The sequence below is a fragment of the Tamandua tetradactyla genome, chromosome 7 (assembly GCF_023851605.1).
Source record: "Tamandua tetradactyla isolate mTamTet1 chromosome 7, mTamTet1.pri, whole genome shotgun sequence".
NCBI classification, from domain to species: Eukaryota; Metazoa; Chordata; class Mammalia; order Pilosa; family Myrmecophagidae; genus Tamandua; species Tamandua tetradactyla.
The window spans coordinates 115,375,753-115,399,729 of NC_135333.1; the positions used below are offsets into that span (position 1 = coordinate 115,375,753).

The window sequence follows — 23,977 nt, forward strand, 5'->3', positions numbered from 1 at the left end:
CCAGGAGGGCAGCGTGCAGAGCTCCAGCCTGAGGTCTGCGAGCTGGAGAGGATCGGAAGAGGCTGAGACCCTCCTCCTGGGGTCACCCTTCTAGGAAATTGGAGTCATCTGGGAGGGGAAAAGAGAGTGGAAAGAAGTCCCCCTCCCACAAGGGCTAGTGCAGATCTGCTCAGCATCCTCACTCAACAATAGCCACGGAAAGCTGAGGCCTGGAGAGCCAGGGTGGAGACCCAGCTGCAGGCACAGTATTCTGTTTTGAAGCAGCAACAATATTAAACATCACACCTTCTTATTCTTTATTACCAAAATAACTCCCAAGTGATATTTAAAAAACAACAACAGCAATTAAATTTTCGGTGGAGTTCACTAGCGCATCTTGGAAAGAAAGGATAAATAAGATGCTGGAGATCCCGTGAAATGGAATTTACAGCTGAAGATGCTCCGCAACCGCACAGCCCCTTAATCCATTAAGCACAAAAAGGCCAGTCTCTGGCCCGCTCCTCGGCTCCTGGGCTCTCGCGGCTCTGACCAGAGGTGACTGCGCGGGGCTGGCATCCCACCACTCCGCCACGGCTCCGGCGTGTGGGCCGGACACAGGGCGGGCTCCTTGGGGCGGGAGGGGCCAGGTCCGGCAGCCTGGAGAGTCAGGGCGGGGAAGGGGAACCAGCCAAGCGGGGCGAGGGGCGGGCACGGAGCTGTGAGCTATGGGCTGGGCTCTTTGCGGGCCGCACGGCGCCCGCGGAGACACATTTCTGTCGGAGTGAGCAGCTACGGTTTGGGATATGAAATCGCCGGGGAACGGTGGAATTCAAAGAATCTGCGTTTCTCGGTGCAGCGTCCTGCAGAGTGAGGGGAGGGGAAAGAAAAGAGAAAGAGGGAGATGAGAATGTCCTCTGCTTCGCTCTGCTTTCGTAGCTTGAGCTTATTCTCAAATATTTAACTTTCACCGACATGGGTTTCTTTTTTTCTATTCTCTCGGATACCCCTCATCTCTTCAGTTTTCTCCATATCTTCCCGTGTTTTCTTATATTTAGTCGTTTGTTGTACTATTTGTATCATTTAAAGCCCTAAATAATTACAGAGAAATACGAGTATTCTGTCTACTAGACCCAAATGGCATACACCTCGTTTTGGAGGATTTTGTTTGGTTTTATCTGATTTTCACTTTACTCTGCCCGCTGTGTTCTGTGGACATAATTGAGACCGGACTGCAGTTTCACAGATGTCGATTATTCTCGCCAATGGGCAGTGCTGAGTTCTCAGCTTTCTCCAGAAGGAGCTGCTGATGTTAGCACCATAAATATAATTTTAAATCCTTAACGACAATTCTCAAGGGGTTCTTTCCCTCACTCTCAGGTCATCTCAGGAGGTAAACTACTGCTGGCCTCTGTGTCCCTATCGGGTGGTTCCAGAGGTAGCCTGAGCAGGTACTGGGGCGTAGGTGTCTCTTTCAGTGGGAACCAGGCACCTCTCAGATCAGCCGAGCCCTGCCTGGAGCCCAGAGCCTCCTGCCCCCAAAATGCTGGTGAACCCCAGCAGATCCTCAGACCGTGGGAAGTCACAGCAGAAGGGCAATTTGAACCCCCTATCCCCGGATTTTCAAGAGCAGGCAGGCAGGTCCGAGCCTGGTGCCTCCTTTCTCGGCTTCTGTCTCCTCTCCATATCCCTTCTTTAACGGTAAGTGGAGGTGGGAGGCTGGGGTGGCTGACCGATCCGAGTTAAGACCTGGCATTATCAATTCTCCCTGAGTCCTTTCTGGAGCAGAGGATCCCAGATATCTCCCCAGATTCCCGAGGAGAAAGAGCTGAGGAAGACAAGGGAAGCGGAGGCAGGGTGGAGAGAGGCAGCGGCAGGGAAACCTGTCCTTACTCCCACTTCGCCTCTACTGTAAATAAACCCCGAGCCAAAGGGCTCATCCGTCTCCTTAAACAGCCAGTAAACTTTATATGACACAATATCTAATAGTAATTTATTGGGGAGATATTGTAAATTTCAACGGTTTTAGTTAATAAAGGAGCTAATTAAAGAGGGGCGGGCTGTGCTTGGCCAGCTGTTGGCGAGAAGATAATACATCTGGGGGTGTGTGGGGTGCAGGGGTGTTATGAACGGGTATTTTTGGTGTGGCTTTTTTCTCTTTTCCTCTAGCCCCGTGTCGGGCGATTGCTTCGCTCTCTTCCTTGGATTTTATGTGATTTTTAAAAAACCAGAATCCAGCGAATAAACTTGCCCCCTCCCTTCGACCCCCCTCCCATGGGGAAGGGGGAAGTTGGAGTTGGCGCGGAGTGGGGGGTAGGGGGGTGATCCTCTGTCCCCACCCCTCCCCCTGGCGGCGGCGCCCACGTGAGCCGGGCGGCCAATGGGTGGATGGTGCAGGTTTAACTATGTTTAATGTCAGATAGCAATAAAGTAGAAGCTGCCGGTCGGGCCCCGCGGAAATGGGCGAGCATAATCTCCTGAATCCTGGGTTTGTGGGGCCGCTGGTGAACATCCACACTGGAGACACCTTCTACTTCCCCAACTTCCGCACGTCCGGGGCGCAGCTGCCCGGGCTGCCTTCGCTATCCTACCCGCGCCGCGACAACGTGTGCTCGCTGCCCTGGCCGTCGGCGGAGCCGTGCAATGGCTACCCGCAGCCCTATCTCGGCAGCCCGGTGTCGCTCAACCCGCCCTTTGGCCGCACGTGCGAGCTGGCGCGCGTGGAGGACAGCAAGAGTTACTACCGCGAGCCGTGCGCTGAGGGCTCGGGTGGGGGCCTGAAGCGTGAGGAGCGCGGGCGCGATCCGGGCCCCGGGGCCGGGCCTGGGACGGCGCTGCTGCCGCTCGAGCCGTCGGGGCCGCCTGCGCTGGGCTTCAAGTACGACTACGCGGCGGGCGGCGGCGGTGGTGACGGAGGCGCGGGACCCCCGCACGATCCGCCCTCGTGCCAGTCGCTGGAATCTGACTCTAGCTCGTCCCTGCTCAACGAGGGTAACAAGGGCGCCGGCGCCGGCGACCCCGGCAGCTTGGTGTCGCCACTGAACCCCGGCGGCGGGCTCTCGGCCAGCGGTAAGGACCCGGTCCCACTGGTGTAGCTCACACAAGAGGTACATCTTTCCAGGACAGGCAGGGCAGGACCGATCAGGGGCCGCCCGGGGTGACAGAATGTGCGGTGAGGCGACGCTTCTTTTAAAAAGTAGTGCGGATGGGGGAGAGCCCTATAAACATGTAAATATCCCCATAAAAGAACTGGAGAGAGTCCTTTTTTACACCAGCCGGCGGCCGGAGGGGGCAGGGAGCTGTGGAAAGGGGATCCTGGTAGGGATTTCCCCAGGCCTGGGAGGGAGGGGACAGGAGATTCTGGTGCCGGTTCTCGCAGGCAGCTCTCCCTGCGCCTTCCACAAGCCCCCATTACCTACATATTTCTTTTAAGAAACACCAGTGCACATGTTTCTTCTTCGCCATTAGCCTATATCTGTTCTAATTGCTCAGGCCAGTGGAAGGAAAGGGACAGGAAATTGGGTGAAAGAAAAGAGAGAAGAGGCTTGGAAAGAGGTGAGGGGCTAGGAACCTAGAAGGATCAGAGACACTACGGCGAGAGGATAGGGTTGAGGAGGCCACGGGAGGAATGAAAGAGAAAGAAAAGATGGTGGTGAAGGTTGGAGAGTTCACGGGGATGGCGGTCTGGATAAAAGAGGATATGGGCTACCTGGCAGGGAGGAGAAGGGAGAAGGGCCTGGAGCCTGGCGTGAGGCCAGGGTGAAAGGAGCTGGGGAAGGGTCGAGGGCTCTGGGCTGGTCAGCCCTTGGTCCACCAGCCAACGTGCGGTTCGTCTCCACCCAGGCGCGCCCTGGTACCCGATCCACAGCCGGTCCCGGAAGAAGCGCAAACCCTATTCGAAGTTGCAGCTGGCGGAGCTGGAGGGCGAGTTTCTGGTGAACGAGTTCATCACACGCCAGCGCCGGAGAGAACTCTCGGACCGCTTGAATCTTAGTGACCAGCAGGTCAAGATCTGGTTTCAGAACCGTAGAATGAAAAAGAAAAGACTTCTGTTGCGGGAGCAAGCCCTCTCTTTCTTTTAGGGGACGGCGAACGGGCGCCAGCCCCAGACTGAGCCTGGCCCTGGCAGACAGCAAGAGGGGGCGCCGCCTGCGACAACGTCCCCGCTTAGAACGCCAGGCGTCTCTGGCAGGCGCTCCCTGGACGCCCTCTTGTCTGTTTTGTTCGTGGTTCCCTCCCACACACACCCCGAAGATCCTGCCAGGTCCCAGAGAGAAGGGAAGAAACCCAGCCGGGGAGAGGAAGCCCAAAGCTCTGGGCGGGTGTTAGGGATAAGGGAGGCTGCGGCGCTGCGGAGAGGCTTGTTTATTTGAGGCGGGATGGGGACGCGGCGCCTCTCGGTGCTGAGGGTCTGGTGCGGCACGGGCGCCCCCACCCCCTTTCCGCCACTTCCCTGCGGAGGCCTCCAGTCTTTCTGCCTGCAGGAGCAGGCGGGGGTGGGAACAGCGGAACCAAAGGGTCCCCAACGCAGTGGGTGGGATTAGGAGAGGCTGGGGGTGAGGGAGGGCGAGTGGAGGCTAAGTGAGGAGAGCCGAGGGGGTCCAGAGTAACTCCGGGAGGGCAGGCGGAAGTGGGAAATCGAGGAAGCAGTGCGGTTTGGGTGACAGGAGTGTGATCAGCAAGGCCCAGTTCCTCTTGGGTCTGGGGTCTCCAAGCCGGGACTCCAAGAGGCCAGGAGCAGGCGTTGGACAGAGGAGCTGCGGAAGGCGACATCAGCCTTACCTCCCTCTAGGGGAGTTGCCTGAATGGTCTCCTGGTCCCCAGCTCTCTTCCAAACCCCTGTCCGGTCCGGACGAAAGTCCGCTCACAGGTGTGCTGTCATCCGCTCTTCCCGCCACCTAGGCGGCTGCTGACCGGAAACGACAAATGGGGACTTGAGAGCCCGGCGGACGCAGCCCCAGGCTCAGGAGCCTCTCCAGGTACTCCCACCTGGCTCTCCGAGAAGCTCGGGAGGCTGTGAAAGGGGCTGCGGAGCGCAGGACTGATTGGCCCCGGAGAGTTTCTGGCAGCCGCGGAGGCGACCGCTGATTCTCCCTTTCCCGCTGGCGTTCACGGTCATGGCCGGAGGCTGGACTGTAATTTATGAGGCGGGAGGAGAACCCTTCTTAAAGGGGCTACCGGCCTCGGAGGTTCCGCTCAGCCCGTTTCCCAGGCTGGTGACAATGAAGGAGGGGGGCTCTGTGGCCCCCCCACCTCCTTTCTCTCTTTCCCCCACCCCCACCTCATACGGCCCCCAACGTGGCCCTTTGTCTCAGGCTTGCCTGCCTCCGCCTCGGGCCCTGCAAGTCACCGAGTACAAGGACCAGAGAGGAGGGAGGGGCCCATCCCCAGGACTGGTTGGAGGCCAAAGCCTGGCTTCAGGCAAGCCGGGAGGTCTTTATCCATAAGCCCCTCCTGGCCCCAACCCTGGCCCAATAGATCCTGGCCTGGCTTCAGAGAACAGAGCAGTGAAGAAGCCTCTGGCCTCCCTGCTGTCCATTTTTACCTTTCTAGGTGAGATTCTCCCACCTTCTCATCTGCTGTCCAACCCTTGCTGGAAGCAAGAAGGGTGAGAAACAAGGGACTGATGGGAATTAAGCCCAGCCTGGACAGTGTGAAACTGACCTGCTGGCTTAGAGTTCCTCCCACCTGGGGAGGGTCTCCCTTAACTCACCATCCTCCAGCAACCCAGGGACCCCCCCACCCACCCCCATCAGCACACGGCTTCAGGTCCCTGTACAGGATCATGCAGAAGCACTGGCAAACACATTCCCAAATACCCCTGGGCACACCTCACTCTTCTTACTGCACTTGCAGCTAGGCGGTCTCATGCCCCCGATACAGCCCTGCACAGTGGTGGCACAATCAAACTCCCCATCCCCATTGGGCACCTGACATCTGACACATTTTTCTGTTTCTGCACACTTGCCTTGCCCACTTACAGGTTCCCAGGAATCATTGCCATTCCAGCTAGCCGTAGAGTCCCCGATGGGCTGGACCAGGGTATGAGGCACACCCCTTTGCCTGGTCACTCATTGTACCCCTTTCCACATACCCTTCTGTGACCTCAATTCAAGCTCCACCACCCAGCCTGACTCCCAAAACCGCATAGAGAAGAGAGACCAGAATACTCCAAAAGGGGTGGGGGGAACAAAGATATGCAATATTCTCTTCCCGTCGCTTTAAACTTGTCCTCTGTAAGCTTCTCTGTCAAGCTGTGTCCTGTTCTCTGTGTCTGTCACTAGTACCTACTGTAGTCCCCATGGTTAGTCGTCCTTCTCTTATTCCTTCCCCAGTTCTCTGTAGTGTGCCCTCCTATTCGAATGTCTGTCTGTAGCACGTTTTCCCTTTATATAGTCCTTGTACAGTATTGCTTCATCATATTAATATTAATAATAATAATAATTAAAACATGAATTATTATGATGTGATTTTTTGGTAACTTATTTTTTTTAATGGGTTAAACACTTGATTTCCTCTACCCAGAAAGAATAGAGACCCCAGTCTCCTGGCTGGTCTCCACTTTATTTTCTCCAGTTCAGGTGAAAAATGAAAATGATTAATGTATAATAATGGAAGAACAGTTGCAGGGGCAACAAAAATATAAGAGCAACCAAGATCTGTTGATGAGCCACCATCTCCATCCCCAAGCAATTACTAGCCGAGATAAAATTGCAGGGCAGCAGACTGAGGGGAGCAGGGGCAGAACTGAGGAGTTGTGGGGCTGTAAAAATAATGTGGGCAGCCAAGAGGTGACCAGTATTAGCTTCAGGACCAGGAAAAGGGGTCTGTGTAGCAGAGACTCAAAGAGGGGAAGCCTGAGTGGGGTGGAAGTATGTCTGAGCTGAGATTTGGAAGCAGTGAGAGTGCCCCAGGGGCTTGGATGGGGGTGGGGGGAGGACTGCAGCCTCAACTCATAGATCCTACAGCCTCACTCAGCGAGGACATTTTGTGCATAGCAAGACGAGTGGTCAGGGGACTAAAGACCCCTTGGGGCTGGTGATATAGGCTCCACCTCTCACAGCCAGCCACTCCCTCCAGGTCACACCAGAGACAGGCTCGGGTCCAGGTCAGCGGAGGGGTCCAATCATGCCAAAAAGTGCTCCGCACCTTCACACCACCCCCACCCCCGCTCCTTCCTTCCGGGTATGATGTTTCCCTCTGTCTCCACCATGGCGCCTCTGTCCCCCAAGTTTCCTTTTCTTACCCTCTGGCTCTAGTCACTGAGTCTCCTCCAAATTCCTCTTCCACCCTCCACAGCCTCCGCTGGAATACCAGGGGCCCCACTGAGTTCAGCCTTGGAGCCATGCCTTCTGCCCTGAAATCTTTTTCTCTCTCCCTCCCTTTCCTTATTTCCATACCCCTGCAACTAAAAAAACTAACATACTTAGTTCAGATGCCATTTTCTCTTCACCCTTAATCCCCAGCTGCTCTGCACAGCTGAAAAGTGCAGTCAAGAAGGAGATTGCAAGCTTTGGGGGTGCTCCTATAAATGCTCCATAGAGTGCCTCCGGGGCAACAGTGCTGAGGGCTTCAGGCAGCCATGGGCTGGAGGAAGAACTGGGTGTCTGCTCCATGTCTAAGCAAAGGAGCATGGGCTGTTAGAGCCCCAGTAAACCTAGGCAGGAGGCTACCTGCTTCTTAACATGTGTCTACACAGGAAGGATCAACAGTGGAGGCATTTCTGGCTCAAAAGGAAGGAGGGGATTTAGGGAAGTCCTGGATTTATTTCTGGGAACAATCCGATCTGAGGGAAGGTACCTTGTTGGGTGATGTCTACCAGGACCTCAGACTCACTAACTGCAGAAGCCTTCAGAGATGGAAAGACACTACAGTCTTCTCCTACTGGGCTGAAAAGCAAGTCCTGGCTCTCCTGGCCAAAGAGGAGTTCATGGTTGAAGCCAATACTCACAGGGAAGCTGAGGCCTGGAGGTGGGTGGGAAACTGCATCCATATTGCAACTCTTTGTCTGATTTAAGCCCCCCTCCCCACTGCAATTTATTCAGCTGACTTTAAGACAAAGCAGTCTGTATCTCCAACTAGATCTTGAGGAGCAAGGAAAGGGGGAGAATTCTCTGGATGATTTAGGTAGAAACAATTTCTAAAGAACATCATCAAAATGGGTTGTATACTTGGCCCTGGTTGTCCACACAATTGTTCTACTTGGCTCTGACTTGCATAGACGCTGCTAGGTTATTTAAGGCCACTATTGAGCCGACAGGAGATGGGCCCGGCAGCCCGGGTTCTGTGGATGCTAATGCAGCCGGAAACCCGGACGGATCGATGGCTCAGACCCGGATCCGAGCAGGGACCGCGGTGCCTCATCCGAGAACAAAGCAAACCCCGGGGACCTTGGGTTCCGGCCAGTCCTAACCTCCACCTCCTCTCCCCGCCAAGTCCGGGAAAGCAGGAGCAGCTTTTAGGGCTCAGGCCGCGGGGAAAACGCAACCTGGAGCCCCTAGCGCTCTCTGCGCGGAAGGCACATAGAGACGCCGAAGGTTCTGCTGTAATTCAGCGCGCGGACGGGCTGCAGGCCCGGGATTACACAGCCGCGCTTATGACAAACCTTAGGCCCAAGTGGCCGCCCTTCTGTGTCTGTCTTCGTCAAGACAGTGGCCGGTGTTTCGCAGAGATGCATACGGGACGCGCTGTTCTCCCGCTCCCCCAGCGCTGCGGCCCCGCGCTCGCTGTTGCTGCCCAAGGGGAGGTCCCCGAGACAAAGGCGCGTAGGCCGCTGATGGATGACGCGGGCGTCTGAGCGGCTCCCCAACCCACGCCTGGAGCCCTCAGTGCTCGGTCCGGTGGAAAGGGCCCTGGGACCTCCTTCCGATTGCCCGCGGAGCCGTGCTCCAGTCCGCTCTAGAGTCCCGAGGAGATGAAACCCCGCGAGCCTCACAGCAGCAGCTGAACCGCGAAGCTCTCGGTCCAATTGCGCCGGCAGCTCCGTCGCCGCCCGGGGCACGGAGATGACCCCTGCTGGCCGGAGCAGTGGAGGCTGCCACGCCGAGTCTCGACCAGGACCCACCCAGCTGCCATCCCTGCTCACTCCAGGCCCGGGGGCCTGCCCGTGAGTTTGTGGCAGCCCCGCAGAGCAGCCGGGGTCTGAGACACTGCCCGGGCTGCGGAAAGCAGGCCTTTCTCCTAAGTGCCCCCTCTCTACCCGGCATGCGGCGGCCCGCCAGCGGGCCCGGCTTTTCACCGCCGGCTGCTTTGCCACAAGAAGGTCCTCAGGCCTGGGCCGCCCGATCGAGCTGGCACGGGAGCTTAGGAACTGGATTTTGAAGGGACCAAACACAATCAAACCTTTAGCCAGTCTGACCCAGCCCGTGGGCGGTGGGTGATTTCTCTTAAGACTGGCTTGGCTTCTGGGACCTCGGAGACAAACCTTCGTTTTTTCAGTTTCCCTGAAGGAGCGTGGAGAACTTCCTTCAAAGGACAGGTCTGTGCAGAAAAAAAACCTGCCGGCAGCCGGTGCTGGGAAAGCTCCTTGTGAAAGGTGCATAGTCCACACGTAGATCGTGGAAAAAATGTTTCATAAAACACATCCGGCTGTAGTGCCGCCAAAAACCAATACTTGAAATAAATAAAATGCACAGATATCTATATGACATGCACATTCTTCTCTACAAAAAAAAAAATATATATATATATATATACACACAGAGCCATTTGTATCTACTGTGTGGGGGGAAAATCCACTGTGAAAAGATTACATATAGCATGTATTTCCACCACATGTAAAAATTCCTTTACATATATAAACAGTACACTTGCATATATCCTATGCAGGGAATATACTAGTTAGTTACACGTGCTTATACACTCCAAGGGGCATATAAAATCAATGCATGGAAAATGCATCCAGATATTAATATATCCACATAAAAGATTGCATGGAAAATACATCATGTTATTATACATACACACAAAGCACATGTCCAACAAGTATATGAAAAATATATTCTGTAAATTAAGTCGACATAGATAGTGTGCATCTACCAAATACATTAAAAGTACATGCTTTGGATTAACATATTATTGTATTTATAATACACTTTTTTTTGGAGACCATTAAAACAGGAGTGGGAAGAAGCTCAGGCATTGGCAGTGCCAATCTCCATTTGCTGAGCCCTTTCCCTATCCTTCTGTATTTCTATTAGTCCTTCATTTTAAATCTCCTTCCTATGTCTACATGAATTCTTCATGTAGGTGGGGTTCCTAGCTCTATTTGACTGTAGCATCTCCTGTCTGAAGTCGGGGTCTATATTTAGAGCCATGAATCCTCCTTGTAGCAGTGTCAGGCTGACTGTATCATCCGACCTTTATAGAATCAGCCTTAGATAATTAGGTTCCCCCATGCTTCTCAGGATACAAACTTCTAGACCTAATATCAATATATTATAGAGTTATTCTGTGCTATCAGTTAGGAAAAGGGGGTGCAACAGGCAGATTGATTTCCTGGTGTGAGCTGGGTGCTCAGGAGCTCTCTGAATAAAATTCAAAATAAAGCTAAAGTTATTTTGAATTTTTAGAATGTATGTTTTAACTCTATGTCAAAGGAGCAACAGGAAGCAAAGGCTGGACCTCTGGACCTTGGCTTCTGTGCCCTTTGCAAGTAGAGGTGCATCCCCTCACACACACACACCTCCACAGCCAGCTTCTGGCCTCTTCAGTCCTTGTTCTTATCTTTAACTCGGGTTCCACAGGAGCAGCAGGGAAAGGTGAACTCATAACCCAAGGTTTTCCTTACAAAACCCACCCCCATTGTTTGTTTGAGAAGCAGTAATAATCGAAAGCAATTTATGGCGCTGAGTTAATTCTGTTTTGACCCCCTAAAAATTAGTCCCACTCGGGTCTTTCCTTAGCAGCTAAAAATCGGGTCTACCTGATACACGTCTATGGAAAAATTCCTTGAGAGACTGTGCGCGCACACCCAGCAGAGATATTGTTTATGAGTCAATGGGTTCCGTGTAGACGCGGCCATATTTTACTGTCCAAAGGAATCAATTAATTAGCGCCTCGCCGCCAGTTCCCCTACTGCCGCTGCTCGGCTGAGCGCGCGCGGCGGAGATAGATGTGCGTGGCCAGCTCGCTGGTCTTGTTAACAAGCCTCGTCATAAAGATGGAGATGATAAGGAGAGCCAGGAAGCCCCAGAGGCTGGGAGGGGGTCTTCCAGAACCCAACTGGGCAGTCTGCCGGGCAGACGCCGACCTGAGACCAGTGTTGACCTGGTTCCCGCTCGGGTTTATCCAGCGTTCTCCCCTTCTAGGACGTTCACGCTGTAACCAAGGACCTAAATAATTCCCTCTTCCCTCCCCTTCTCTAACTTTTTCCTTTTCTTCAGAAGCCCTCAATAGAGATTTTAAAATATATATATGAAAATATATAAACCTCAGTCCGTGAGTGCCTGCATTGCCCTTTGCCCAGTTCAGTCCAGGACCTGCCGCATCTCCTCCCTGCATTTCTCTGCGTGGTTCCCTTTCGTATCTGGTGCCTTCTTCCCTCCTTTGGCTCTCTCTCTGGCTTCTGGTTGCTTTTTCTACCAGGTCGGCACTGGCTCAGTCCCCAACGAGCTTGTAAAAAAAAAAAAAAAAAACCCTGGTTATCTAGCAGCGCATTGAACACCCCAGATAAGCCAGACCCAATGAAATTAAAAATTAAAAAAAACCTTGAGTGTAATTGCTGGTTTGGGCTGCAGCACTTAATTCTGTTTATTCTCACCAATGTGCATACTTAACTGAGAGATATTGATATTAAAGGGCAGGGGGGAATTAATTTTACTTTTATAGTCATCTATTAAGAGCAGAAGATGATCTGAGTCTCCTTTAAAGGGACCAAAAAAAGGGGGGGGGGGGTTGGAGAGGGAGAGAGAAAGAACGGGAGGGGGAACAAAGATCTTTGCCTGAAGAAACAATGTAACACTAGACAGAACTATAAAGTCTGGGAATGTAAGAACGCAAGACTCTCTCAGCTTCCCCCATTTGGAATCCTGTCCCCTGCACTTCCGGCTGAAATCTCGATCCTGACTACATAGCAGTATTCAAGGAAGAATTCATGCAATTATCTGGATAATTGTAGGGGGAGAGAAAGCATTTCCCTTGAATTGTCTGACCCTCTCTGGTGTCTGTGTAGAGGAGGAAGGCTGGGGCATGCAGGATACAGAGGAAAAGGGGGTGACACGTCTCCCAATATCACCCAACCCACTACACAAAATGGCTATCCTAAACTAAGGAGGCCCGGGTAAGAGTTAACAGATACTGGGACATACTCGAAGAAGGGACAAGGGATTTTGAAGGCCCAAGTGCTCCCATTTTATTTCTTAGGATATTTGCTTGGCTTTACTTTATCGGCAGAGACGTGCCTCCTCTAGTATTGTAATCATCATAAGTGAGCGGATAATAGATAATTATAGGGGTGTCGATAATATCATTTTATAGCCACACACAAGATATGATTAGTGTTAATGTCGGAGGCTGTGTTGAAGCCTGGGAGGCAGCAAAAAGCCTTGGAGTTCAAAGTAGAGAGGCCCCAATAGTTACTCTTTTCTCTATTTTTTTGTGTGCATGCATCTTCAGAAATTCCCAATTTTCTAGATTCCCTCCCCAGATGTCTTAAGGAAAATATCTAAGATTTTAGGGACTGTAAGCCCAGAGAGGGGCAAACAACAATTTAGAACTTGAACCCACCCCCACCCTTAGTCTCAGGAGCAGTGGGCCATAGTCTCCCCATGCTCCCACGATTGAGGGCTTCACCCCCACAGTCCAAGGCCACTCAGGACTTGGAGTCTTGGCAGGTGAGACCAGAAATGGAAAAACAGGGTCTTATCAATGAACCAAGTTCATTTTTGTCCTTGTGTAGGCACTGGGTCCAGGGTGAACCCCAAACAGGCCTTCTTTCACGGAGCCGCCTCCCCAGGGTCCTTTGGATGGGGGAGGGGCAATGCAGTAGCCAGGTTGGGGCTGAGAAGGACAGTTGGTAGGGAGGGGGCTTGAAAATATTTTTTCCTGTTTTGGGGACTCAAGACAACAGAAGGCTGTGGGAATGAACACCGTAGGAGAAAGAGAAAGAAATTAAAATAGAGACAGTGCTCTATTTTAATTAAGAGAGCCAGGAGAAAGAGAATCAAGGTAAGCCATGAAACCAAGAGGCAAGGGTAAAAAGAATGAGTGAAAGAAAAGGGACTGGAACAGAAACATAAAAAGGTCAAAAAAAAAAAAAAAAAGAAGAAGAAGAAATAGAAGAAAGGCAGAAGAACAAAGAGGAAATGAAAAAAAAAGAGGAAAGAAGAGAGAGAAAGATTGAGAGGGAAAGAGAGAAGGAGGGAGAGCGGCAGGGACGAGGGTCCTGGTTGATCTCGCTCTGCCTGGCTGCCCGCTACAGTCTGGGTGGGCGGGGGGCGCCAAGACAAAGTGAAGGTCAAGTTAGCATCGTACCTTATAAGGAAGGCGTCGCTCCACCATTTCAGCCTTTCTCTCTGCCAGGACGTGGCCGTGGCATTTCTGGGCTTGTAAACACCGGACTCTTTGGGGTCTTAAAAAAATAAAGACCCCCCTCCTTCCTTTATTGGGGGTGAACTCGGCCAGCTGGGAGAAGCGGCGGACACAGAAGCCAGCTAATGAAGACTCCAGGAAACTTTTCTCTCTTTTTCTCTCTGGCTCTGCTCCCCGCCAGCTGGGGCCCCCCTCCCTCCCTCCCCACCCCCACCCCCACCTCAACGCCTCTTTTTCTCTGTGTCTCCCGTCTTCCGTATCTCTCCCACTGTCTGTAACTCTGTGGTCTCTCCATTACCTTCCCTCCCCTACTGCAGACTTCTAAATCCGTTCCATTCCACAGCGATGCCGAAACAGAACGTAAGAATGGGAGAGAAAATTAAACGTCATAAAGAAAAGTTCATTTACAGCTTAAATGTCTGAATATTGCGGTTTCCTTCAGAAAACAAGGCGGTGCACTCGGTAAGGAGGAGGAGAAGTGAAGCAGCAGGGGCGGGAAGGGTTGGAAAGATAGGAGACGTGGTTGTATTTATTTCTCAGATCCAGAGGCGGAAAGAAAAGGGGAGAAGCGTTTTTCAAACCGGCAACTAGCAAAGGAGAGGCTGCAGCCTGTGGGATTGGGAGCCAAGCGCCACCGCCCAAGGGCCCCGCACTTCAACTGCAATCCCGGAGCAAAGGGAGGGCTCGGGGAGGCCTTGGGTATGGAGAAATAAGTATATTAAATATTGGTTAGTCTGACAAGAGGGTGGAGGTAGGGACAGAGGGAGGCAGAGAGAGACGGAGAGTACGACTGCGCCGCAGCGGGCTGGCGAGGCAGAACTGGAGCTCCAGAGCGGAGGCGGCGGTCGGCAGCGGGCAGGCTCCGCGGAAGGCGCCGGGAGGAAGGAGCCTGAACTGGGATCCTTTCCCTCCAGGTTAGCGCGGGGGCCTGGGGTGGTGCAGACGGAAAGAGGACCCGTGGGAGAGACAGAGACAGAGGCAGAGAGAAACTGGTGGTGGTGGTGGGGGGGGGTATTTGCAGAAGACTCACCTTCTTTCTCCTGGAACTCATAGCTTGTTTTTGCCTCCTCTGTGCCTGTGGAGCCCTTTTTAGGCCGAATCATTGCTTTTTAAATCGGAATTTTAACGATAGGGGAAGGGAGGGGTGCTCTGAAAGCAATCATGGGGGCCTCCGGTTAAATCTGAAGTTCCACAAGCCTCTAATTGTCGTCACCTCCACCCTCCCCAGCTGGAAAACTGGCCTCTGGCTGCTGCCCCCTCCCACGTTGCCTACCTGGCTGAGGGCCCTCAAGGGCTCTTAGGGACCCGAGGTGTGGTCTGGGGCCTGGGAGGGAGTAGACAGGGACAGCAGGGGCCGACAGTGGAGCTCCCAGGCCTCAATGCCTGGCGCCCTCCACCACCCTGTGTTCAGATAATGAAAAACAAAGGAGAAGGATCTGATGTTTTCTGTTGATGTTAAAGGATCCTGCCTTTCAAAATAGCTTCTGAATAGCCAGAATCTAAGGTGATAAGCTTCTCTCCTGCAGACATCTAATCTGGGCAAAGTGCCACTTAGATCCTATTGCTTGGGCTCAAGGGGCTAAAGGGGTGGCTGGCGTGGGGACATTTGCTGTCTTCAGAAGGGACCAGCAGGCCCTCTTTGGCAGTATCTAGAGTTCCATGGAGAGTGTTCTAAAGGTCAAAATGGACTGGGGAGACATTTTCTGATGCCCACTCAGCCTTGGGTAGGAGAGTCCCAGGAAGAGAGGGGGGTTCCGAGCTGGGGAGCTTCCCCCAGTGTAGGAAAGACAGCGATCGCCAGACCTCACTCCACAAAAATATGCTTGTGTCTGTGACTGAAAACAACAACAGCAACAACAAAAAGGTAGCCTCTTGGGAGATTTAGGGATTTGCAGGGAATGGGGCAGAGTCTGACACCCTGGTGAAAGCCGAGGCTAAGTGTGATCTAGGATGGGTGGGGGAATGTAGGGGGCAAGGCTGGGAAGGTATTACTCAAACCCACTTCCATAGAAAAGCAAAACACGGTGGGCTCCGATATTGAAAAACACCAGCTCATCTGCTTCGAAGGGGCATAAACAGGCCAAGCGGATGCAGGTTAATAAAACCCGAAAAAGCCCAGACAGGAACACTTAAAATGCCCCAGAAACAAAGCACACCGTGACAAATTCTCCCCAGCACACAGGGACATGCACCAGGATGAGAGACCTTCCCCACCTCAGACCTTCACCCAGGGACACTCAGGTGTACCTGCCCAAGAGCACACGCAAATCTGTGCACTCTCCTAACCAACCCTACGTGCAGAAACCCTGGGGTGGGGGGAGTGTCAAGGGGGCAGTCACCCACTGCATGCATACCCACAGAGCCAGGCCCGTGTCTCCTGAGCCTTGCTAATACCCGATCCATACCCGGAGATAAAAGTCTAGACAATAGACGGCTGTTTATGACGAGGCTCTCCACATTTGGGGCTGGGCGATAAATCTCTGGCAAATCTTCCTGTAACTCAACTTCTGGCTGTAGTGACGAGAGATCCACGGAGACCGCAGAGAGGAAAGCAGCAAAATGGGGGAGACTTTTAAATCGTGAGCAGAGACGGCCGCTCCCCCTCTGGGGTTCATGCAGGCTGCCCCACTCATGCCACGCAGCTGTCCACACCGGGGAGCTTTCGGATCAGGCTTCAGAACACAGGGGAGTCAGGGCGCCCGGCGGTCGGCCCTGGCTTTCAGGCTTCCGGAAGGAAATCAGGGCTAAATGTACAGGCAGACGGCAGACACTGGAGGCTGGGACAGACTCAAAAACCATTTTGCTGGAGTCAAAAGGTCTTTTTTATGTTGGTGACCGGAGACCTTCTTACTATGTGTCACCTGAATTTTTTTACCCTATGCCTCTCGCCTGCTCTCTCCCCCTTTTCCTTTTTGGATTGATAGGCTGCTCTCTTTTGCATTTTCCACCCAGGCGTCTGATTACAAGTAAAGAGCCACTGAAGTTGATCTCATAAAAATGCCGCGGGCTCACTTTGATCAGCTTAGACTGGGTCCGAGCCTAAGTAGGCGCTAAAGCTAGGGAATGGCGGCTCTGGCCAACGGGTCCCGACCCGGCCTCTGTGAGGCAGGAGATCCGGGTGGCCCACGGAGGCAAGCCCGCCAGGGAAAGGCATTTTCTGTGCTGCTACAACTGGGTTTAGGAACTGAGGCCCAGTGATAGTGGCTCTATTTTCAGACTGTTTTAAAGACAGTTCCTTCATTTTAGAGCATTTGGCGAGGGGGCCAATGAAACTGGCTCGTAAAATGGTTTTTTTATGGGGAGAAAATGGGGATGCTTGCTAGCCTCCTGGGACAATCCCTCCACAGAGGAAGCTGGGTGGGGTCGCGGGGGCGGAGTAGCTGTCGTTCTCCCCCCGTCCCGCACCCCCCACCCCCCAGCCGGTCCATGACCGAGAGGAACCTGAAAGCACGGACCACCCCCTTAGGTGCTCCGACTTGGGGCCTCAGGCTTCGGATCGTGACCAGGGCTAAGGAGAGGTGGGGGCTGCGAACCGGCAACTCCCGCCCCCTTCCAATTTCCTCGTTGAGAGTCCGGAGTGTCCCAAGCGCCGGATAAACCTCTGGCCTGAAAATCCAATGCACACTAAAGGCATTACAAAAACGCAAGGATTATTCTCCAAAGGAGGGAAATATATGCAAAAAGGTGCAAGCCGATCTCTAATGAAGGTTCTTCTTTGACCACCCAGCCTCAGGATGGCTGAGAATGTTGGGGCGTGGGACTCTCTCTGCTTATCTTTTTATTGACTCCACGCAGGGGCTGAACTCACAGCGCGAGCCTAAGGAAGCTCTAACAGCCCCCTTTCACATCCCAGAATTTTCTTCTCAGCTCATGGTGTATGGGATGGGCCCCTTTTCCCTACCACGATCTGCTTTCTAGAACCCAGAGCAGGGGAAGGAGGTAGCTAATCTGCAAGGCAGCTCCAGCGCTGTGTGCGAGAGGCTGCGCTGGGAACCTCCCAAGCTGGAATTCAGGAGATACTGCCCCCTTCTGAAGTTGCCCCTGTTGTATGTGTGTGGGAAGCAAGGGCGCTAGAGTCTGTCCTGGCTCTGGCCAGACTAAAGCGGCAGCCACCCAGACCACAGCTGCCTGCTAGCGGCAAGGCTGGCAGGCCGAGCTGACTGAGGCCACTAAGAGCCAGTGGGACGGACAGGATGGTCCTGCCGCTGCGGATTTCAGGTGAAGGCTGGCACTCCAGGCATTTGGTGGGGTCCGAGACCCCACAAGGTGAAAACAAAACAAAAAACCCAATCACCTCCACTCTTAGGAGTGGGGCCTGCCAGGGCTGTTGGGAAGGAATTTGGGGGGCCATAGATGGGTCCCAAATAGGAGGAGGTGTGAGTGTACTGGCCAAAAGCTTCTGTGAGAGAGTGCAGCCTCGGGCAGGCAGCTTAGCCGTGCTTCAGGGTGGCCTAGACCCAAGACCTGGCAGGGCGGCCGCTACCCCACACCACGGGCATTTTTGCCAATCAACACCTCACTGACCTCAGTGGCCAGGGCTTTCTCTCCTTGACCTCAGCAGAAACTGCCAGTTGCTGGAACTTTTTAAAGTTGTTGAAAAAATTAAGTCAGACCAAAACTAGAGAAAAAAAACCTTAAACTTTGTGCCTTATTTTTACGGAAAAAAATACTGTTTCCCAGAAGCCTCAGTTGGGAGACCCCAGAGTTTCCTGGAGTTCAACTCCTTTGACATTCTTTCTTGCCTTTCTTTTTTGTTTCAAGGAAACAGAGCCGCCAGCAGCTCCTTGCAGCTGCCCGGGTCACTTTTATGGTGGCCTTGGAATAAACTTTGGTGGTCAAATTCAAGTGCTCAGGCCCGCAGCTGTCTTCTTACAGGAAGCCCCCCACCCCCAACCATTAGCCCCTAGCTGGGTAAAATCCACCCAGGGGACTTGGACCCACCACGGCCCTGGTGAAAGCTGTGAAGGGGAAGGAAGCAGGGCCTTGGGTGCAACATGAGAAAAGCAGGAGCTCCGACTCCGGACCCTCACCTATAGCTCTGCAAGGGATAGAGGTGCCTCTACCTCCCTCTTGCTGCTTCCTATCACTGTTTGGGGAACATTTTGCCTCCAATACACTTGAGTTTAATGAGGTCAGCGTAAACCATAAAAGGTACAGTCCATAGTTCCCCACCATTATAATTTAAAATACTGGCCCCAGCTCACCCTATAAAAAAGATTAGATGAAGGAGAACAAGCAACATATTCTTCTTGATGCCCCTTCCAACTGAGAAGTCCCACACTTCGGCAACCTCCAATCTTTTTCGCCTATGCTTTTCGTTAAGATTTGGCAGGAAGCAGCACCAGGTATTGAGTGGACAGAGGGGTGCCAGAGACCTAGTCTCCAGGAGTTCCATAGCCACTCTGAGATGCCCATCCCACGGATGGGACCAACGGCCAAATGAGACTCCACTCTAGTTATTGTTCTAAAGGATAAGCAAGTTTGAGGAGGCAGGAAAGTTGAGGGGAAAATAATTTGGGGGGTTATATTTGGAGATAAGTTACCATTTTTGGTGCCCTCCTCATATGGTTTTGGGGCCTCAGTACCCCCTTCTGCTTCAACAAGAAAACCCAAGCCCAAATACAAATTTAAAGTGGAAACCAATTTTAACCAAGAATTAGAGATATAAAGAGGGTACGGACCATTTTTTACTTTCTCTGAGAGCACAGTCTTTGGAAGCTTCAGTTCCTCCTGACTTTCCCAAACAAATTGTGTCCAGGCATCTCCTCCTTGGACCCAAAGTTTGTTTTCTGCTCATGCTGGTTGTTCTGGCTCCTTGGACTTAGTCCAGAGCCTTTCAATAAAGTGATTTTCAGCTGCCCAGCTGTGTCCTGCAGTGCCCAGAGGATGGTAAGCAAATGAGGGCAGAACCACTGAGTCTGCCCACTGGTCACAGCCATTCGGAAGGTAGGCAGATGTCGAGGGGGGCAGGACGGGGCTGAGAGACAGGAAGGAGGCACCACAGAGTGGCTGCAGCTTTAGGGAGCCTAGCTGGGGGCTTTCACTGGGGAGCGGCCCCTGGCCCTATCCTGCCTACTCAGGGACCACAGTTTTCTTCCATTGCCCTGCTGGCCTGTCCCGAAGACTTAGTCCTGCTCCCACCACCCACATCATAGCCCCCAAATCAGTGAAGGATAGGAGCCCCAAACCCAGTCCCTCCACCATATCCTTTCTGGGGCCCGACCCCAAGCTCCTTTTCAGCCCACTGACTGAGGCTGAGCCCTCAACCCAAAGGGCCCTGACAGAGAAGATACGTAACTCTTGTTCCAACCTTTTCCTTTGGGCTTGGGGTTTTTATATCCACAGTGGATGTAGCTTTCTGCACATTGATTGACAATAAAGGCAGGCATGAAATATTCACCCAGGGCCACTCTCTCATACTAAATATTTAACACAACATTAAAGAAGGTTTTTCCCAGACTTCGCCAGGCACCGGCTGGGCGGCTGGCGCACGGCTCACCACTCGTTTATGACTAATTCCGTGTCCCTGGCCAGCGGCAGCATAACAAGCCAGGCAAAGTTGGGACACTGGCGTGCAGCTGAGCTACCTCACCTTTGGAAAACTTCAGATACTCTTCTCAGGGAATCTCCCCAAAGGGGAAAGCGAGTCTTGACACCCAGTCCTTGCCAGGAGGAGAACGACTCTTGTAAACAGGCACTGACCCTCTGTGAGTCCAGGGGTAAGAGTCCCTGACACTTGGGGTGGGGAGCTAAGGATTCACTTCTCTCCAGAAATCAGGCAGAGGGTAAAGAAGTCCTTGCCCCCACCCTAGTAATGGGCTGATCACTGGGAGGAGGCAAGACCCCCCCCATAGGAGAGCACTCTCCTCCTTCCCCAATCCTAGAAAAAAAAAAAAGAGCAGCAGCTAGAAAAAAAATACAATTACCCCCTCCCAGCCGCCGCCCCCGCCCATCCCACCGCCCACCCCACCCCAACCCTCTCTCTCCTCCTTTGCTCGCCCTGATGGAATGGAGAGGAGGGGAGTGAGGAAAGAAAAACGAATACAAATCTGCAATTGATTTTCATAATGTTTCTGCGGTGTTTGCAAACCAATCGCCTGTACGTCCCCGATCTTACCTAAGAGAGAACCCCTCCTACGTCTGCGAAGTGCTCCGAACTGATATATGACAATATCTACTTTGGATCACGTGCTCGAGGAGAGAGACTAAGACGGATAACGCGTCATCTCGCCTTCCCAAATTTTCCCCCCTCGCTAGACCGGGTCCAAAACCTCCATCCGGAGCCGGCAGGAGAGGAGAACGATGTTCAACTCGGTCAACCTGGGCAACTTCTGCTCGCCGTCGCGCAAGGAAAGGGGCGCTGATTTCGGCGAGCGAGGGAGCTGCGCCTCCAACCTCTATCTGCCCAGTTGCACTTACTACGTGCCCGAGTTCTCCACGGTCTCCTCCTTCCTGCCCCAGGGCCCCTCTCGTCAGATCTCCTATCCCTACTCGGCCCAGGTGCCCCCGGTCCGGGAGGTGTCCTACGGCCTGGAGCCATCCGGCAAGTGGCACCACCGGAACAGCTACTCTTCCTGCTATGCGGCGGCCGACGAGCTTATGCACCGAGAATGCCTGCCTCCTTCCACCGTCACTGAGATCCTCATGAAAAACGAAGGCTCCTACGGCGGCCACCACCACCCCAGCGCCCCGCACGCCGCCCCCGCCGGCTTCTACTCCTCAGTCAACAAGAACAGCGTCCTGCCTCAAGCTTTCGACCGCTTCTTCGACAACGCCTACTGCGGCGGCGGCGACGCGCCCGCCGAGCCCCCCTGCTCCGGCAAGGGCGAGGCCAAGGGGGAACCCGAGGCGCCCCCGGCCTCGGGACTGGCGTCCCGGGCCGAGGCGGGTGCCGAAGCCGAGGAGGAGAACACGAATCCCAGCTCGTCCGGTTCAGCCCACTCGGCCGCCAAGGAGCCGGTCAAGGGAGCCGCCCCCAGTAGGTAGCAGCGGCCGGGGAGCCGGCGGGCAGCGAGGGAGGGAACGAGAGAGGGAGGGCGAGAGTAGGGGGGAGGCGAGGGGAGTGGGGACGGCCTCGTGTTTTGGGTCAGTCCGATTTTATGTGGAGTTTTATAAGCATTCAAAGGATTTTATTATAACCTACAAAGCCCTCTCTCCCAACGACTCGACTTTTTACGATGGAGAAGGGGTGGGGAGGGAGGGAAAAGGGCTCTTTGGAAAAGCCGGGTGAACCCCCCTCCCCCGTTATGTCCCTCGGTCTGTGAAATTTTTAAAAGCGCCACCATCGCGGACGATATTAACTTTGATCGTGAACTTAGAGGAGCATTTAAGGAAGGATGGGGAGCCGGGCTGCCGTGGGGTGGGAGGGAGGGGAGGGGTGGAGGGGGAGAAAGGGGAGGGCGAGGGAAAGACACAGGGAGAAACCCAGAGAGGGGGAGGTGGGGGGAGAGGCAATGGAGCAGAACCTGAGGCCGCAGAGGCGAGCCAGGGCCGCTCGGCTTCTTTTAAAAACAATTTTTGAAATTGTTCAAAACTCTGTGTCCGCGGGTCCTTGAGCAGCAAGCCCAGCAGCCCGGGGGGTCGGCGGCGGCGGGGGAATGGGGTGAGGAGGCGCAGGGGGCCCTCCGCTCCAGGCGGGGGGGGGGGGGCGGGGGTGCTCAGCCTCGCTCCCGGGTCCCCGGCCTCCGCGCCGGCCGGGCTGGGGAGGCGTGCAAGGAGCGGCCGGGCCGGCGTCCCGGGGCGCCAAGGGCCCCGGAAGCGGCTCTCGGGTGTCTTTGGTGTGTCTGTCGGCTCGCTTCTTCCCTGCCTCCCCAGTGCGCTCTCCCTTTCTCACTCCCTTCGCGCCCATTCTCCGCGATTCCCCGAGATTTCTGGGGGAGACGATGGTGGCTTTCCAGAGCCACCAGGAGGGCAGCAGGGTCGCGACTGAGCAGACAGGCGGCCCGCGGGCGCGCACGTGGCCCCGGCTGGCTTTCCTTCCCTCCCCCCCGCCCCGCTGGACCCCGTCTGCCACGGTCTCAGGCTCTCGCGTGGGGGCGATGGGGGGGGCGCGGGCTCCGCGGCGGCCGGGGACTGGGATGAGCTCGACCTGGCAGGGTGGTCTCGGCTTCCCCCCGGCGCTGCGGGCCCCGCGAGGAGAGCCGGCCGGCCTGGCGGGAGGGCTGGGAGAAGGGCCGCTGGGCGCCCAGCGGGCTGGGGTCGCCCGGGTCTCACGTGTCTCTCTCCCCCCTCTCCTCGCACTTGCCCCCTCCCCTCCCTCCAGACGCCCCCCGCACCCGCAAGAAGCGCTGTCCTTATTCGAAATTCCAGATCCGGGAACTGGAGCGAGAGTTTTTCTTCAACGTGTATATCAACAAAGAGAAGCGGCTGCAGCTGTCCCGGATGCTGAACCTGACGGACCGACAAGTGAAAATTTGGTTTCAGAACAGAAGGATGAAAGAGAAAAAACTGAGCAGAGACCGGCTGCAGTATTTCTCGGGAAATCCTCTGCTGTAACCGCAGACCGGGCCCTTTTAGGGGAAGGGGTAGAAGGGGAAATTATTTTATTTTATTTTTAATTTTTATGTTCTAACCCGCCTTCTTTCCGCGGGTGGAAAACTAGACTGTGGCCCGGGCTGGCCCCCACTCTCCTTGCCGGCACTTCTTTCCGGAAACTCCTTCACCTTCGGTCTAACTCTCGCTGTGGGACAGGGACCAGGCTTGCAAGGGGGCAGAGGGAAGTGTCCGACCCACGGCGAGTGGACACCGTTGGCGCCGTGGCCAAGACTCTTTATTTAAAAAGAAAACACACACCTCGCGACAATGTCTTGCTGCTCGGATTGGGGGGGGAGGGGCGAGAGTAGTGGGCGCCTGAGACCCACGATCCTTGAACTACAAGCCTTCCCTTGCCCAAGTGAAAAGATTCGCTAAGACACCGTGTCTGCAAGGGAAGACCTCTCCGGCTCCCCGCCCCTACCCCATCTCGCCCCACTGCTAGGGGGTAGCTAAATGTGATCCTGCCTTGCTGTGAAATTTCTGTACCTTCGACCTGATGTTAGGTGTGCAAAGTCCGTGTCCTACCTCCGTCTGTGCCCAGGACCCGCCCAAGCCTAGGTGTTCTCCCCTTACACGTGTAGAGCCCCCCTTTGAAATCTCCTAACTGGTGCACTGAGGTTTCCTAACCTTTTTCCAAGCCTTGCCCCTCTCCATGGGTTTATAGCTATAGTCTATGCAGTTGTTACCTCCTTTTTTTTTTTTTTTTTTTAAGGAAAACAAAAAAATTTGGGGTGGAGGGGGCTATAGGGAGTGGGGTTTGGGCACCTCCCCCATGCTGGGGCCTGAATATTTGTAAATACATTTCACAAGCGTTTCTTTCTACCCTAAGGGGATGGGGGGTTGGGGGGGAAGGACGCGCCTGGAATGAGATTCCAATCGCCCACCTCTCTCCATGTGTGTGAGTGAGTGTGTATGTACGTGTGCAATCCCTGTCCTG

General features: G+C 54.1%; 2 protein-coding genes and 1 long non-coding RNA gene across 6 annotated transcripts; 2 read left to right on the forward strand and 1 right to left on the reverse strand.

The window, feature by feature from the left end:
• Positions 1-688: 688 nt before the first annotated feature.
• LOC143642468 (uncharacterized) lies at positions 689-13,917 on the reverse strand. Of its 2 annotated transcripts, none has more exons than XR_013155673.1 (3): positions 13,450-13,684; positions 11,408-11,589; positions 689-839 (listed from the first exon to the last, which is right to left on the reverse strand). It is a non-coding gene; the product is annotated as an uncharacterized LOC143642468 (long non-coding RNA). The 2 variants fall into 2 exon arrangements; XR_013155674.1 differs by lacking the exon at positions 689-839 and adding an exon at positions 13,805-13,917 and having other exon boundaries at positions 9,998-11,589; positions 13,450-13,599.
• Positions 2,436-4,058, forward strand: HOXC12 (homeobox C12). Its single transcript, XM_077167996.1, has 2 exons — positions 2,436-3,045; positions 3,820-4,058. Exons 1-2 carry the CDS (start codon positions 2,436-2,438, stop codon positions 4,056-4,058), a joined length of 849 nt encoding a protein of 282 aa, XP_077024111.1.
• On the forward strand, positions 13,791-23,724 carry HOXC11 (homeobox C11). 3 transcript variants are annotated; one of them, XR_013155672.1, is made up of 2 exons: positions 13,791-13,968; positions 14,047-14,475. XR_013155672.1 is itself a non-coding variant. In XM_077110901.1 (2 exons), the coding sequence occupies exons 1-2, from the start codon at positions 20,809-20,811 to the stop codon at positions 22,999-23,001; spliced, it is 909 nt and encodes a 302-aa protein (XP_076967016.1). In that variant the 5' UTR covers positions 20,599-20,808; the 3' UTR covers positions 23,002-23,724. The 3 variants fall into 3 exon arrangements, 1 of the variants encoding a protein (XP_076967016.1); XR_013155671.1 differs by lacking the exon at positions 14,047-14,475 and adding an exon at positions 22,769-22,882 and having other exon boundaries at positions 13,906-13,968; XM_077110901.1 differs by lacking the exons at positions 13,791-13,968; positions 14,047-14,475 and adding exons at positions 20,599-21,484; positions 22,769-23,724.
• The last annotated feature ends 253 nt before the right edge of the window (positions 23,725-23,977 follow it).

Bases quoted from the DNA above. Each gene is read 5' to 3' on its own strand.
- HOXC11 (XM_077110901.1), top strand. From the start codon at position 20,809: ATGTTCAACTCGGTCAACCTGGGCAACTTCTGCTCGCCGTCGCGCAAG. The intron at 21,485-22,768 runs GTAGGTAGCAGC...CCCTCCCTCCAG, and splicing joins GGTCAAGGGAGCCGCCCCCA to ACGCCCCCCGCACCCGCAAG.
- HOXC12 (XM_077167996.1), top strand. From the start codon at position 2,436: ATGGGCGAGCATAATCTCCTGAATCCTGGGTTTGTGGGGCCGCTGGTG. The intron at 3,046-3,819 runs GTAAGGACCCGG...GTCTCCACCCAG, and splicing joins CGGCGGGCTCTCGGCCAGCG to GCGCGCCCTGGTACCCGATC.